The 12549-nt window shown below is 39.3% G+C and overlaps 1 protein-coding gene across 1 annotated transcript in view; it reads right to left on the bottom strand.

Moving 5' to 3' along the window:
* TYR (tyrosinase) overlaps positions 1-11777 on the bottom strand; it is a gene marked incomplete at its 3' end in the record, with an annotated part of 20944 nt that extends 9167 nt beyond the window's left edge. Inside the window, exons 1-2 of the mRNA XM_010014269.1 lie at positions 10861-11777; positions 879-1095 (exon numbers count right to left, since the gene is read on the bottom strand). Of these exons, the coding sequence (XP_010012571.1) occupies positions 879-1095; positions 10861-11703 (1060 nt within the window). The remainder of the gene's footprint in view (positions 1-878; positions 1096-10860) is intronic.
* Positions 11778-12549: the final 772 nt, after the last annotated feature.

Raw genomic sequence — 12549 nt, forward strand, 5'->3', positions numbered from 1 at the left:
CCTGAGAAAGCTTTACAGCATTCCATACTGCATTTAAGAGTAATACTGAACATATTAAAAGTTTTGATTTCTTATCCTCACATGAGCTCCTATAGTGCATTATTTTGGCCCTTGCACAGTTGCTTGCAAGCAAAAATCTCTGGGATATCAAAAGTAGGTAATATTTGATTCAGCTGATATATAATACTGTAGAAATATTAATTGATATACATAATGTACTATTCTTATTCAGTAGCAATTGGGCAAGATTCAAAAAAGGCTGGGTAGACAGATAATTAAGAATAACAATTCTTTTTAGCTAAGGACCCTTGTTTACTAGCACATTAAGAACATTCAAACCAGGTTGGATAGTTAGATAATTAAGATAAATAACTAAATTCTTCTGGAAATAAAACCAAGAGTCATTTTTGAGGTATAACTTAATGCTTAATCCTTAGAATTTGGAGAGAAGTCTGCTGTGGAGTTCACAGTTGAAGGATGTAGACATAACATGCCAACTAGCAACATCCTTTTTAACGCTTGGTGGCCTCTGGAAGACAGTGGGTTCCAGGCCAAACCTGTAACCCACATGGACATGGTTATGTGTACGTAGATTATTAGATGGTCTCCTTTTATGCAGTTCTACATTTCTTTGCTGTGCCTGGTACAGACAATATCAGGAGACAATATTTCCTAATGTGTTAGTTTCTGTTTTCTTGTTGAATGCCTTTAACGTGGTTCTTTCTGTCTGTTGCTATTGCAGGAGAAAACATAACTTGTTATTTATTTCTTTTTGAGTGATGCTTCATGGAACCAACTCAAACAGCCTAGTTTAAAGACTCTAACCCCAGAGAGGCTCAATTTATAGTGGAAATGGTATAATAGAATAATCACATTACCTTCCAAAGTGTTTCGGAAACTGTAATTGGCCATTTTATCCATGGATCCAGATTCATACTGAGTCAGTGATAAGCAGAATTCAACTTCAGCTGAGGATGGGAGCCTTGGGGTCCTTGATTTATCGTTGTTCCCAGGATTTCGCAGGATAGGCCCCTCACTTGTGGCATTGCATAAAGCCTCACGGCTGTTGTACTCTTCAGACCGAGTACAAATTACCTGTATAAGACACTTTCTATTAGCACAGTTGCAATTGTAAACAATAAAAGCAAACAGAAGAGGCACTTAGGTTAATATATTTTTTGAGGAGTGAAAAAATATGCAATGTATTGAGTTTGTTGCAAGAAAGAATATATATTAATTTTAAATTTTCTGTGTATGATTTTAATATAAGCTGGGTTATTTCGAAGAAGACACTCCTCTAGTACAGTGCACATTTTAAAAGAATATACTAGTCTGTATCTGAAACTGCTCATGTGGACTAAGGCATCAATTCTCATTTATACCCTTGAAAACTCACAGAGGCTAAATTCAGTGTTACCTACAAATAGCAGGTAAGCAGGACACAAGTGTAGTTAAATCTGCGGCTGTGATTGCTAAATGGAGGATTTTGGCTTCAGCAGACTCCTGAAAAAAGCCAGAGTCATAGATTTTTGCTCCCCACACAGTAAAAGGGTGAACTGCTGGCTTTGAATATGAAAAAAAACCCCACCCCAAAACCAAAACCAAAACCCTCTTATTCTGAAATTATCTGTGCTTTGTCAGACTAAATGGACACTTAGTTTCACTATGTCTTGATGATGCTGTACGTACAAAATAGGAAAAGATGCTGCTCTACTTCTGAGGAATGTTGTAAGGATTAACTTGTGTCACCAACTGAGGTACCATAGTGATGGGTATTGGAAAAGGACCTTAATATCTGGATACAGATATTAAACACTGTCAGAATCCATCATAATTTATATAAATGTTCTGGGTTACCATTGCATAACAAGTCATTATTTGTCATATGATCTTTAGCAGCTGCTAGTCCAGTTTGAGACTCCTGGAAGAGAAATGAAGTTCAATGTAACCTCAAATGACAGTCAGATAGCTTTGGCTGAGTCAAGTTCCTTTACATTTGCCATGAGTTAAAACTACCCACACAGTCTGTAAGTGTCATAAAGTTGCTGCTCAATATCTTTTTAAGCCACAATAATGTATTTATTATCTAAGAATGTGAGTCTTTGATGATCATGAGCTTTTATAGTAGCTCTCACTGTGCGCCTTTCTTGGCCAGAGAAGTGATCAGAATGAGAGGGAGGATTTTTTTTCATATTCTGGTACAATAAAACTACAGGGAGTTAGTACAAGTATTAACTTGTATTTCTACTTTATATTCAGCAACTTGCCTGACATGGAGTCAGTATGGAAGATGGAGGAAAATATAATGACCCAAGCAGAAGATCAGACTAGAGAGTTTGGTGGGCGTGGATAGTGCTATTGCTGATAGGTCTATGAAAATGAAACAGAACAACAGTGTCTCAAAACTCCAAGAAGTTGTTTTGTATCTCCTTCAGGTGAGGCTGAGGCCCTGAAGCAAAACTGTTATCTATTGGTTTGGTTTTGCTTTTTTTTTTCCTGAAAACTCACCAAAACAAATAAAACTCCAAATCACCAGAGATCCCTTCAAAATGTAGGACTCTGTGATTATCAAGTAATCAATATAGCTAATGAGAATTTTGTGTGGAGAAAGGACAGGTTCATTACTGAGTAAGACATCATAGAGGAGAAAACACACAACAACGAAACCACCAGAATTCATTCATCCTGGAGGTGTATTTCTGTTTCATGGAAACAATGAATGAGAAGGTGAGTGAAAGCAATCATCTCTGCTAGAATGAGATGCAAGAACATGAGATCCTCTCTTAGTGCAGGAAGTGAGTAGAGATTCACTTCACCAGCAGAAATTACCAGACTGAAGCAACACTTTAGGATGACCTCCGCAGTCAGGAGAGACAGAGAGGCATCTCCTGAGTGTGATTTAGCCCTCCTACGCCAGATGTCAGGTAGGTGAGAGGTACTTACCTCTAGGGGTGCCTAACTTTCTCCTTTGACTAAGTCAATGAAATAGAATGCATAAAAAAATCAATGCAGAAACAGTCTCTGGACTGCAGTTAGCAAGGGAAGCAAAATTAAGAGTGTTCCACTTAATGCTCTGTTTCTGCATGAGGATGGGATGAATCACACCCTGGAGGTATGGATGTGCCTCTGAAGTGACTAAAGACAGAGCCAAAGGCAAGTTGCTTTGTTGCCTAACTTGAATGAGTGGAAGGAGATGAGATGAATCCTTTTCTAGGTAATTTGACCATGTCAGAAAATGTCTGTTTGAGCTGGTGATATAACCTAGATTTCTTATTAATCTGGAGTTCTTAAATGATAAATTTCCCATGAATATGAATCTCATGAATAAATCATTTTCATCATTTTGGGTTTGTTTTTTTTCTAAGGACATAAGAAAGCTTATCATAGAAATGCATCTCTAGAGACTGCTTTATTAGCTGAAATCTGCCCTGGTAGTCTGTTAAAACTACTAAGGTGCCCTTGGAGGCTGCAGGGAGTTGTCCAGCAGAGAGTTGTAATTGTCCGGCAGAGATTTTCATGTGCAGATTCCCCCAGAAGCTCACCAAGTGGGTCAGGATTGTGCATCTAAGAGGGACTAAGGTCAGGACTGTGCCTCTAAGAAGACTTTTCTAAGAATCTCCACTGAGGAGGGAGAGGTAGTAGAGAGACCTCCCGTTACAAACAAAGCATAACTACAGTGCTGTTTATATGATTGCTTTGTGTTACTGAGAGTTTATTCCTATTAGAAGGAAAATAGGGGAATGATTCAAGAGATGCTCCAGTAACTTTGTTTACAAAAATGCACAGTCTTATGTCCCTAGAAGTGCATTGGTGAAGAAAGCAAGTGTGTCTTTGCTGGTAAAACTCAGCCCATTTCGCAGTTGGCGTTTGGCTCAGATTTTCTGTTTAACTCTGTTTTCTATGGACTTTATTCAGGTCCATATCTTCTGTCTTTCCATCTCATATCTTTTTACCTTCTCCCCAGTGCCCTGGGAATGTATTCCCATTGTGTCTTAAAGAGCAATCAGATGCTTCCTTCAAAACCAGCTTTTCAGATATTCCAACAGGGAATCTTCAAGCATGAGTTCAAATATGCATAAGCAAAGGAACACCTCCCCTTTGTTCTGTTTATCAATTTCAATGGGATTTAATGCAACTGTTAATGTTATGAGGCTTATAAATTGTTAGAATGCTATTTTTTCTTTTCCATTTACTTCCCAGTATATCCCTCATTAGCTGTCTGACTAACTAAATTCACCCTAAATAGAAGCCAGATGCTATAAGGTATTTGGTAGCTAATTCATGGTCAAGAAATGACAACATAAGGGACAGGAATGAAAATACTTGTCTCTGACTTTCTGCTATTTTTTTTCTGAGGTAAAAGCTAATGTCTGGCCGTAAAATTAACCAGGATACTTTTCCAGAAAAGTGTAACTTAGGTAGTATAAATTATGGGTCTATGCTGAAACTATAGTTTGCGGGTTTATCAGTCATGTGGTGTGTAAGCGGTAACAGAACATCGGTCAGTCAAATGGTTCTTTCTGGATGTAATCTGCATAAAGCACATGCAAAACAGGTCACATTGTTGCCTTAATTCCACTCAGCAGGAGTACTTTCTACTAGAAACATGAATTCCTGTTCCCTTTCGGAACAGTCCTAAGCAAGTTTCTCAGTTCACCCTGAACAAGGTTTCCTATCCACACTGCACAGAGTGCTTGCTCTCCTTCATGCGTAAATCCATCAGCTCCAGGGACATTGTTGGGAAGATACTCCGAGGAAAAGCTTATGTAAGTAGTTAGTAGAGCAAATGCCAGTAGGTGGCAGTCCAGAACACGCAGCACCGCTCCTGGGTCTTGTAGCACCCAGCAAAAAACATCCCTCCGTGCACTGCGGTTGAGATCTTTAGCACAGCTCTTTGTATCGGTTCTTCGAAAACCGACTGTAAATGTGCAGAAGCGTTGTTGCTGTCTCGCACCTTTTCCCGAATGGGAAACCCTTTCTTCTTTCAAAAAGACAGAGCAGCCTCTGTGCCTAAATAAAGTGAATTGCATTTCAGGAGCCTTCAGCAGTGTTCAGTCCTTTGCCTGCTATTTTTAAATTCAAAGCTTTGGGGATTTTGGTGAGAAATTCTTTGTGGTTTCTTTGTACTTACTGGAGCTGAGCTCACAGGGACATACAGTACAGGTGACATACCTGAACACTTGGAAAAGTGTGGCCCTCACTCTGGATTTGAAATATTTAGCAGTTGTAAAGAGGTTTAATTTTTACTCTTTTGGCTGCATTAGGGTCTGGCATAATCTAATCCTAGTTAAGTGGCATCCAGAAGCCATTTACTCACCAAACAGGAAAAACGCAAGGAAACCCCTAAATAACCAGCAGCAGAGCAAACTGTCCTTTGGGAGCTTGCTTTTGTAGGCAGAACTTTAAAAGGTGCTGTATCTATAGCAGATCAAAAATTTATTAAGACACTCTGTATACTTATATCTGGTTCTTCATATACTCCTGAATATTAACAGGAACAGAAAGGTAAAACTGAATAAAAAGAAGAAAATTTGGAAAGCAATGGTTCAGGGAAATTCTAAGAAACATCTTTGTGCAAGGGTAAGGTCGTTAATTATCTTTCTGACTCGTATGGCATATGCACTAATTGGAGAACCTATGAAACTCAAGCTAAAAGGAGATGAAACAAACACGAAGTGACAGCACTGAAACAAACCCAGGGCCTTCAAGGTGTTTTCTCAGCCTTCAGTAAAAGCTGGCTGAGTTTTACCTCTTTGCTCAGAGGCAACCCAGAACTGGGGGGTAACTTGTGTCCTATTCAGCACCTCAAAATGGTGCTAGGGTAGACTAGAAAAATCTGCTGTCAAATCATGCTGAAATATTCAGTAACACTTTCTGGTTTGGCAGAGCATGATTCCATGCTCTCTGTCTGTCTCCTGTTTTGTTGTACTGTTTTCAGTCATTCAGCTGTACCACTGGTGTTGCTGTCTCCACATCTACTGCCAGTTCACCAGGACACATCTCTACAGAGAGATGGTAAGCTGCTTTTATTAACAAACCAATATTTATACATTCCTTAGCTATTAATTTATACACCTCTGAAGATGCTTCTGTTTTACACTACGTGACTCCTGAGCAAGCATGGCTATATATTAGAGAACAGCCAAGCATTCACAGGCCAAACTGTGCTGCAACACACTCGTGATACCATGCAAGAAGGGGAATTACTTTGAGATTACAGTGACATAAAGAAGCTGAGGGTATCTGAGTAGCTGCTCCTGCTGTGCACAGACCCTGGTTGCCTCAGGCTGTGGTACTGAGGTGTGGCATGTGGAGAGTTATCTCTTTGCAACAGGAAATATTTCAAATTTATAATCCATGTAAGCATATGGTTGGCAGACCAATCTTAGAGATTCAGTTGGACAGGGTGCTGGGCTATCTTGGCTAGACTGTGCTTTTGCAGGCAAAGGTTGGACCAGATGATCCTTGAGGTCCCTTCCAAGCTGTTGTTCTATGACTCTATGATCCTATGGTTGGCAAAGTCTTCCTTTATAGCTATTTACTCCATTTGGGTTGTTGCTTTTTAATTTACCAGCCTGTAGCTGGCACAAAAAACCTATTAAGTTGCAATAAGAAATAAAGACTCTGAGTTCATGAGATACTTGAGTGTCCACAAGCCGATGGATGTAAGATTTTGGTTGACTTAAGAATTAAGAACTGTTAGGTTCTGGTGTTTGTATTTTTTAAAATATCCTGCAGTTTTTAAAGGTGGACATAAAATAGCAATTCAAATGATTCTTTCAGGTTATTCACCCAGCAATACAGGTCCCTGATAAACTGTACTTAAAATTAAATGACTGTGTCTGAGTAGCTGAATTTCATATTTCTTATGAAGTCGTATCTTCAGGTAGTGGATCTAAAGTACTGTCATTATTAGTTCAGGAGCACAACATCCATTTTCTATTTGTGTAACTTGTTTGCCTTTTGTAGTAGCTTTGCATTTGTGTAAGTGGTTCTACAGGGTGATGCAGAATGACATTCCAAGGGAAATTCTTGGTGCCTGCATCAAAGAATTGGCTGCAGGCTTACACCAGCACATCTGAGAGCAGACAGCTCTCCACCTTATGCAATTACTTGTCTCAAGTCACATCTTTTAGGAGAGAAGAAAAATACTGGGGGATAAAGTTGGAGCTATAGACTGCTTGCCACAAGAACTAAACTAGCGCTTCCATTCTCCTGCTTTATTTTCTTTATCATCTCTCTGGCACACTATGGGGATCCCCAGGCTCTAATGTAACTACCAGTAGAAAGATTCTGATTTCATTTGCAGAGGGCTTTTTATACATTTGTAACTCGACTGCTTCTGTTATTTCTCCAGATTAGTTCTGGTGTAGAGGAGAGCAGAATTTCACCTACTACTATTTCAATGAGGCATAATTATTATTGTTTAGTTTTTGTTAGGTTTTTTTTAGCACATCTATTATCTTGAATAATTATAGAAATGGGCACCAAGACAAAAAAACTCTCAAATGTCATGGAAGATCTCCATTTCCCATATAGCTTTCCATTAAGTCAACACAGAATTGCATAAACTGGTAAAACATTAGGAGGTGTCATGCAGTCCTAATTCCTAATTCAACGCTTGAATCATCACAAGCAACTGGAAGCATGAGAAGATTTTTCCCACCTACCCTAAAACATAAGCCAAGCAAACAAATTAAAACACTAAAGATTCCTGATAGTCTTGTTGGTGAAATCCAAGGCAGGAGTAAGAAGTGTCACTTAGATGATAAACATGAGACAAATGTGGATGGATAATTCACTCAGCTAAATGGTAACAGCAGCATGTTGAAGGAAAAGTAAGGCAAAAGCAAAAATTTCAGCATGTATTCATGGGTATCTATGTTGCCATGGCAACTTCTCAATGAAATAAAGTATTTTCTCCTTTCTTTAGGGATTAAAACAGAGATGCTGTTCTGCAAATAAGCACTTTACCTTTTCTTTTTAAGAAATCTATAACTATTGCCTAACATAGCAGGCATTGTTTGTTATGGAAAGAGACTTAAAATTCTAAAAAGAATACCATGTTACAGATGAGCTGTTTAAAAGATTTCTCCTGCCCTCTTTTTAATTTGACTGCTTATTGAAAGCCTAAATTCCTTCACATTTCTGGATCCTCCTCTTTTTTTTTTCTCTCTTTCTGTTTAGCTACAGAGCTTGGATAACCAGTGTATTCTGCAGCCGATCTGTGGCTGTTTTCCGGTTCAAGCTTAGACTATTTTTGTTCCCTTTTGAATTTCTGGAGTGAGATACTGATCTCTTACTTTGTGCTACTTGAAGGAACTGTATTGACTGTTATTCCATCATAAGCAATTGTTTGAATTTGTATTCAAGGTTAATAAAGAAACACAAGTTCATGCTGTATCTTCAACCCAAACTCACTGACTGAAAACACAGATCTGTTCAATCTCTTTCATTCTTTGTCAAGATAAGACAGCAGTTATACATAGATACAAGATGTCAGAAGAGAGCAAAAGCCTTTGAAGGTAAATTTACTGTAGTCCTATTTTGTAGTGTAGCAAATGGCTGAAAAATAGAAGTGGTAAGCACCCATTATCAGAAATCACTTGGAAAACATATGAGCAAAGAACTTAGAGCTTTTATACATACACTGACAATGTATTTTAAACATAGCAGAGGGTGGGGTTTTTGTTGTACTTATTCAAGTTATTAAAAAAAGACATGCTAAAGCAACTTTTTCATTAAAAGTTGTCTTCATTTTCCAAATATATTTGTGGGAACTGACTTTATATGAGAAGTTATAAACCTGACTGTTTCTTAAATATATTTATTGCTTCTTGTAAATTTTCTCACCAGGATGGAAAGATTTTAAGAATCTGGGTATGATTTATAACACCTTTGATAAAAATGAGCTAAACATAACTATAACTATATAACTATCACAACTATTTGACCTCTCCAGTTCCTTTAGAAAATTCTGCTAGCAACTTGCTGATTTCTTTGTACTACTTGCCTCCCACTACCTTGGTTATCCCATCCAATACCTGTACTGATAATTCCTCTTGACACATGTAACTAGTGCAGTTCTAGTTAAATTAATCCATTTTAGCACCTGCACCATTTTCACATAATTCTTTATTCAGCTCAGTGTGAAACATCATCAGAGCCACTTGATTCTGGTAAAGCGATCTAATTAACTTAGTAAAGTTCATCCAGATTCATATTGTTAGCAAAGTCTTAGAACTGGATGAAAACACCTGTTTGTAGCTATAGTTATTTTATAGCTATGCCTACACCAGTAAATTCAATGTGGCCAGGAAATTTCCTGGGTACTGAGGCCAAATTCTTAGACTCCCAAACAAGGTATCTTGATGAAAACATTCTCCTGGAAGTAGTCCCTGAAAAGTACCTGTTTGGGGGAAAACTAGTTAATACATATAAAATATATGCCAGAGAATGTCCTAAAATAGGTCTGTTGCAGTATCTGTATGCTTGAATTTACAGGTATACCCAAAGACTATATTATTCAGAAGGCACAAATCACGACTAAATACAGTACATCCAGCCCAGTAAGCCCAGCTAGTTGTATTTTTGTAGTGCCAGAATGTCACAGAGCTGCTGGAGCTTGTATCTCTTTCACTTTCTTTTAAATCATTAAAACTGCCCAACCTTTATTTGGGCTGTTGCTACAGAAATAAATAGAACAAAGATAGATATAGAATCATAGAATGGTTAGGGTTGGAAAGGACCTTAAGATCATCTAGTTCCAACCCCACTGCCATGAACAGGGACACCTCACACTAAACTATGTCACCTACCAATATAATCATAGACTTCCGCACTGGAAGCGACTGTTGCTATTGTCACGATGGAGTGTGTCTATAGAAGCCAATAGACCTTTGCCATTGTATTTTAGGCAATGTGGCAGTAATGATCAAAAGACAAAAAGTCTAGAAGCTTTCAGTTTTAGCAGAGGTCAGTATAGTTCAGCTATGTCAGACCACATCACCTTTGTAAATATGTAAATTTACACTGGTTTACAGGCTAATTTGCAGTGCTTTTAAGTGGCAGAAATAGCTACTGAATTTACTTCTTAGCCTCTTTTAGCAACAGAGATTATTTCTTAAATTTCATTTAAACTACTGATGTGAACTATGCAGCTGCTTCTTCTGTGTGCTAAAGATTTGTTTTATTTCTTTGTTTATTTGCCTTAAATTGAAAGCAGATTAGCTTAATTTAATAGTTTTTAACTCTTGGATGAAGGAAAGCACTGTGAGAGGGGCAGAGTGCCTGAAAACTCCTTGCTTCTATTTCCATCATTCAGTAAGTTAATCAACTTACAATGCTTGTGTCCTACCAGTTTGTGTACATTAATCCTGCTTTTTCTCACCTGACTGCCACAGCAGCCTCAAGCCTGTTTAGCCTGCTGAAGGCCATGTTCAGACTTAAAGGCATTACTTTCCTCCTTCCACCTTAACTTTAGGTTCCTAATTAAGCAGCCTAAATCCTACAGTCATGGAGAGAATAGACAAAGAAACAAATGAACAGCTCTAAATGAAGATTAAGTTCACATACAAACCAATTTTCTCTCTGTGGTAACGCTTATTTTCTCCCCAGGAAAAGCAGCATGGCTAAGCCTGGGAGGGTTGTGGAGTCCCCACCTCTGGAGACATTCAAAACCCACCTGAACACATTCTAGGTGGTTGGGGCATTGGACTAGATGATCTCCAGAGGTCCCCTCCAACACTAACAATTGATTCTGTGATTCTGTAAGCTCTCGGCTTGTGCACATCACTTACATGCCTAACACCAGGTAGGATAATTCCCTTCCCCTTCCCCTTCCTTTTGGCCTGTCCTTACCTGCCACGAGGAGAAAAATGATGCTGGGCTGAGTAAATTAGGGTTGGTGGGATGTCTGCCACCCATGTATTCATCAGTGCAGACAACACAGTCCTCTGCATCTCTCCAGTCCCAATAGGGGATAGTGAAGTTCTCATCACCTGTTATCTTCTGGATCTCACGTTCCCACAACAACAGGAAGGCACGATGCCAAGGCAGAAAGCCAGGGGCTTCATGGGCAAAATCAATGTCCCGCCACACATTAGATCCACCTAAGAGTGTGTCTCGAGATGCATAATAATGCATCCACACAAAGAGATCATACACGTTGATGTTTCTGAACGTGGGGTTGGAGCCATTGTTCATTTGAATATATGTGCCAGTAGCAATAACATAGTCCTGGCTGGGAGTGTTCTTTGCCAAGTTAAGGTAGGCAAGAAACCTGTTCTTCTCACTGGTAGTGAGCTGGAAGATGTTTCTTCTTGTTCTCAGTTGCCTTTCAGTGCAGTTGAGTCCTGAGAAACCAAACTTGCACTCCCCACAGTTGAATCCCATGAAGTTGCCTTCACATTTACATGTCCTGTTGTAAAACACAGAGGGCCAATCCTCTCTGTCATCCACTCCTGAGAAAGGGAACTGTGGTCCCAGTGGAGCCTGAGAGAGAAGAATGTTCTGGCAGAACCCTCTGCTGGAAAGCTCCCCGCAAGGGGACCCGTCTCCATCCCAGGGGGGACAGCACTCCTTCCTCAGCAAGCTCTCTGTGTTTGCACAGGCTCTGGGGAACTGCCCAGTGGACGGCTGAAGGATGGCTAGCAGAAAACCCATGGCAAACAGGAACATCCTCACAGAGCAGCAGGAGAGCATCGGTGTTATGCTTCAGTGCATGGAATGCTGTCTCTGACCCCTCCAAAGTCCTGGGTGTGAAAGAAATTCCTCACCTCCACCGGGAACACTTCACTGCTGACTACTTCTACAGTGCACCCTCCAATGTCCTTCCCCATACCTACCCTGGATGCATTTACACACAAAATACACTTTGGGGTTAATCTGATTATCACATGTTCTGGGTGAAAGCCAAGTGACTTTTTTCCCCACCCCTTATGAGTTCCAAAATACAGGCACTTATTATAAACTTTCATCTCCTGCCTAGCACATGATTGTTTTCCTCTGACAATTGGAGAGGAAATGAAATTAAAATTTGGACACAGAACTTGTTGTCAGGTCTTCACATTCCTTGTTTGATCATATGCTATAGAGTAAATTGTTGTTTAAGAAAAGACCCAGAAAAATCTGGTCAGTTAAATAAGCACAGTGAACCTAAAAATGAGAAAATAAACAATTCGGGGGTAAATCCTCCATTTTTTTAAGAGGAAGTGGTCATAAAATGTGGTTGGATTAAGTGTGAACATAGGGCAGAAACAGAATAAATGGGTTGGCTTGGCATTTTTATGTTGTAATGCAAGCTGCCTTTCCTGACATACGGCAAATTAACTTCACAAGGGAACTGATGAACTTCTCAGAAAAAAAAAAACCCAACTTTTCCTTTCCCTGGAATCCACAGTGCTTTGACAGGTAATGACACACCAAAATCTGCCTCCAGAACTTCTCTGCAGTTTTGTGGGGAATACAGACAAACTCCCAGTAGATTTGCAGAAAGCACTTTAGGCAATTGGAAAACAAACTTTGACTCCTGTTTTTCTCCCAGTGAGG

The sequence above is a fragment of the Nestor notabilis genome, unplaced genomic scaffold (assembly GCF_000696875.1).
Source record: "Nestor notabilis isolate BGI_N333 unplaced genomic scaffold, ASM69687v1 scaffold10735, whole genome shotgun sequence".
Lineage (NCBI taxonomy): Eukaryota > Metazoa > Chordata > Aves > Psittaciformes > Psittacidae > Nestor > Nestor notabilis.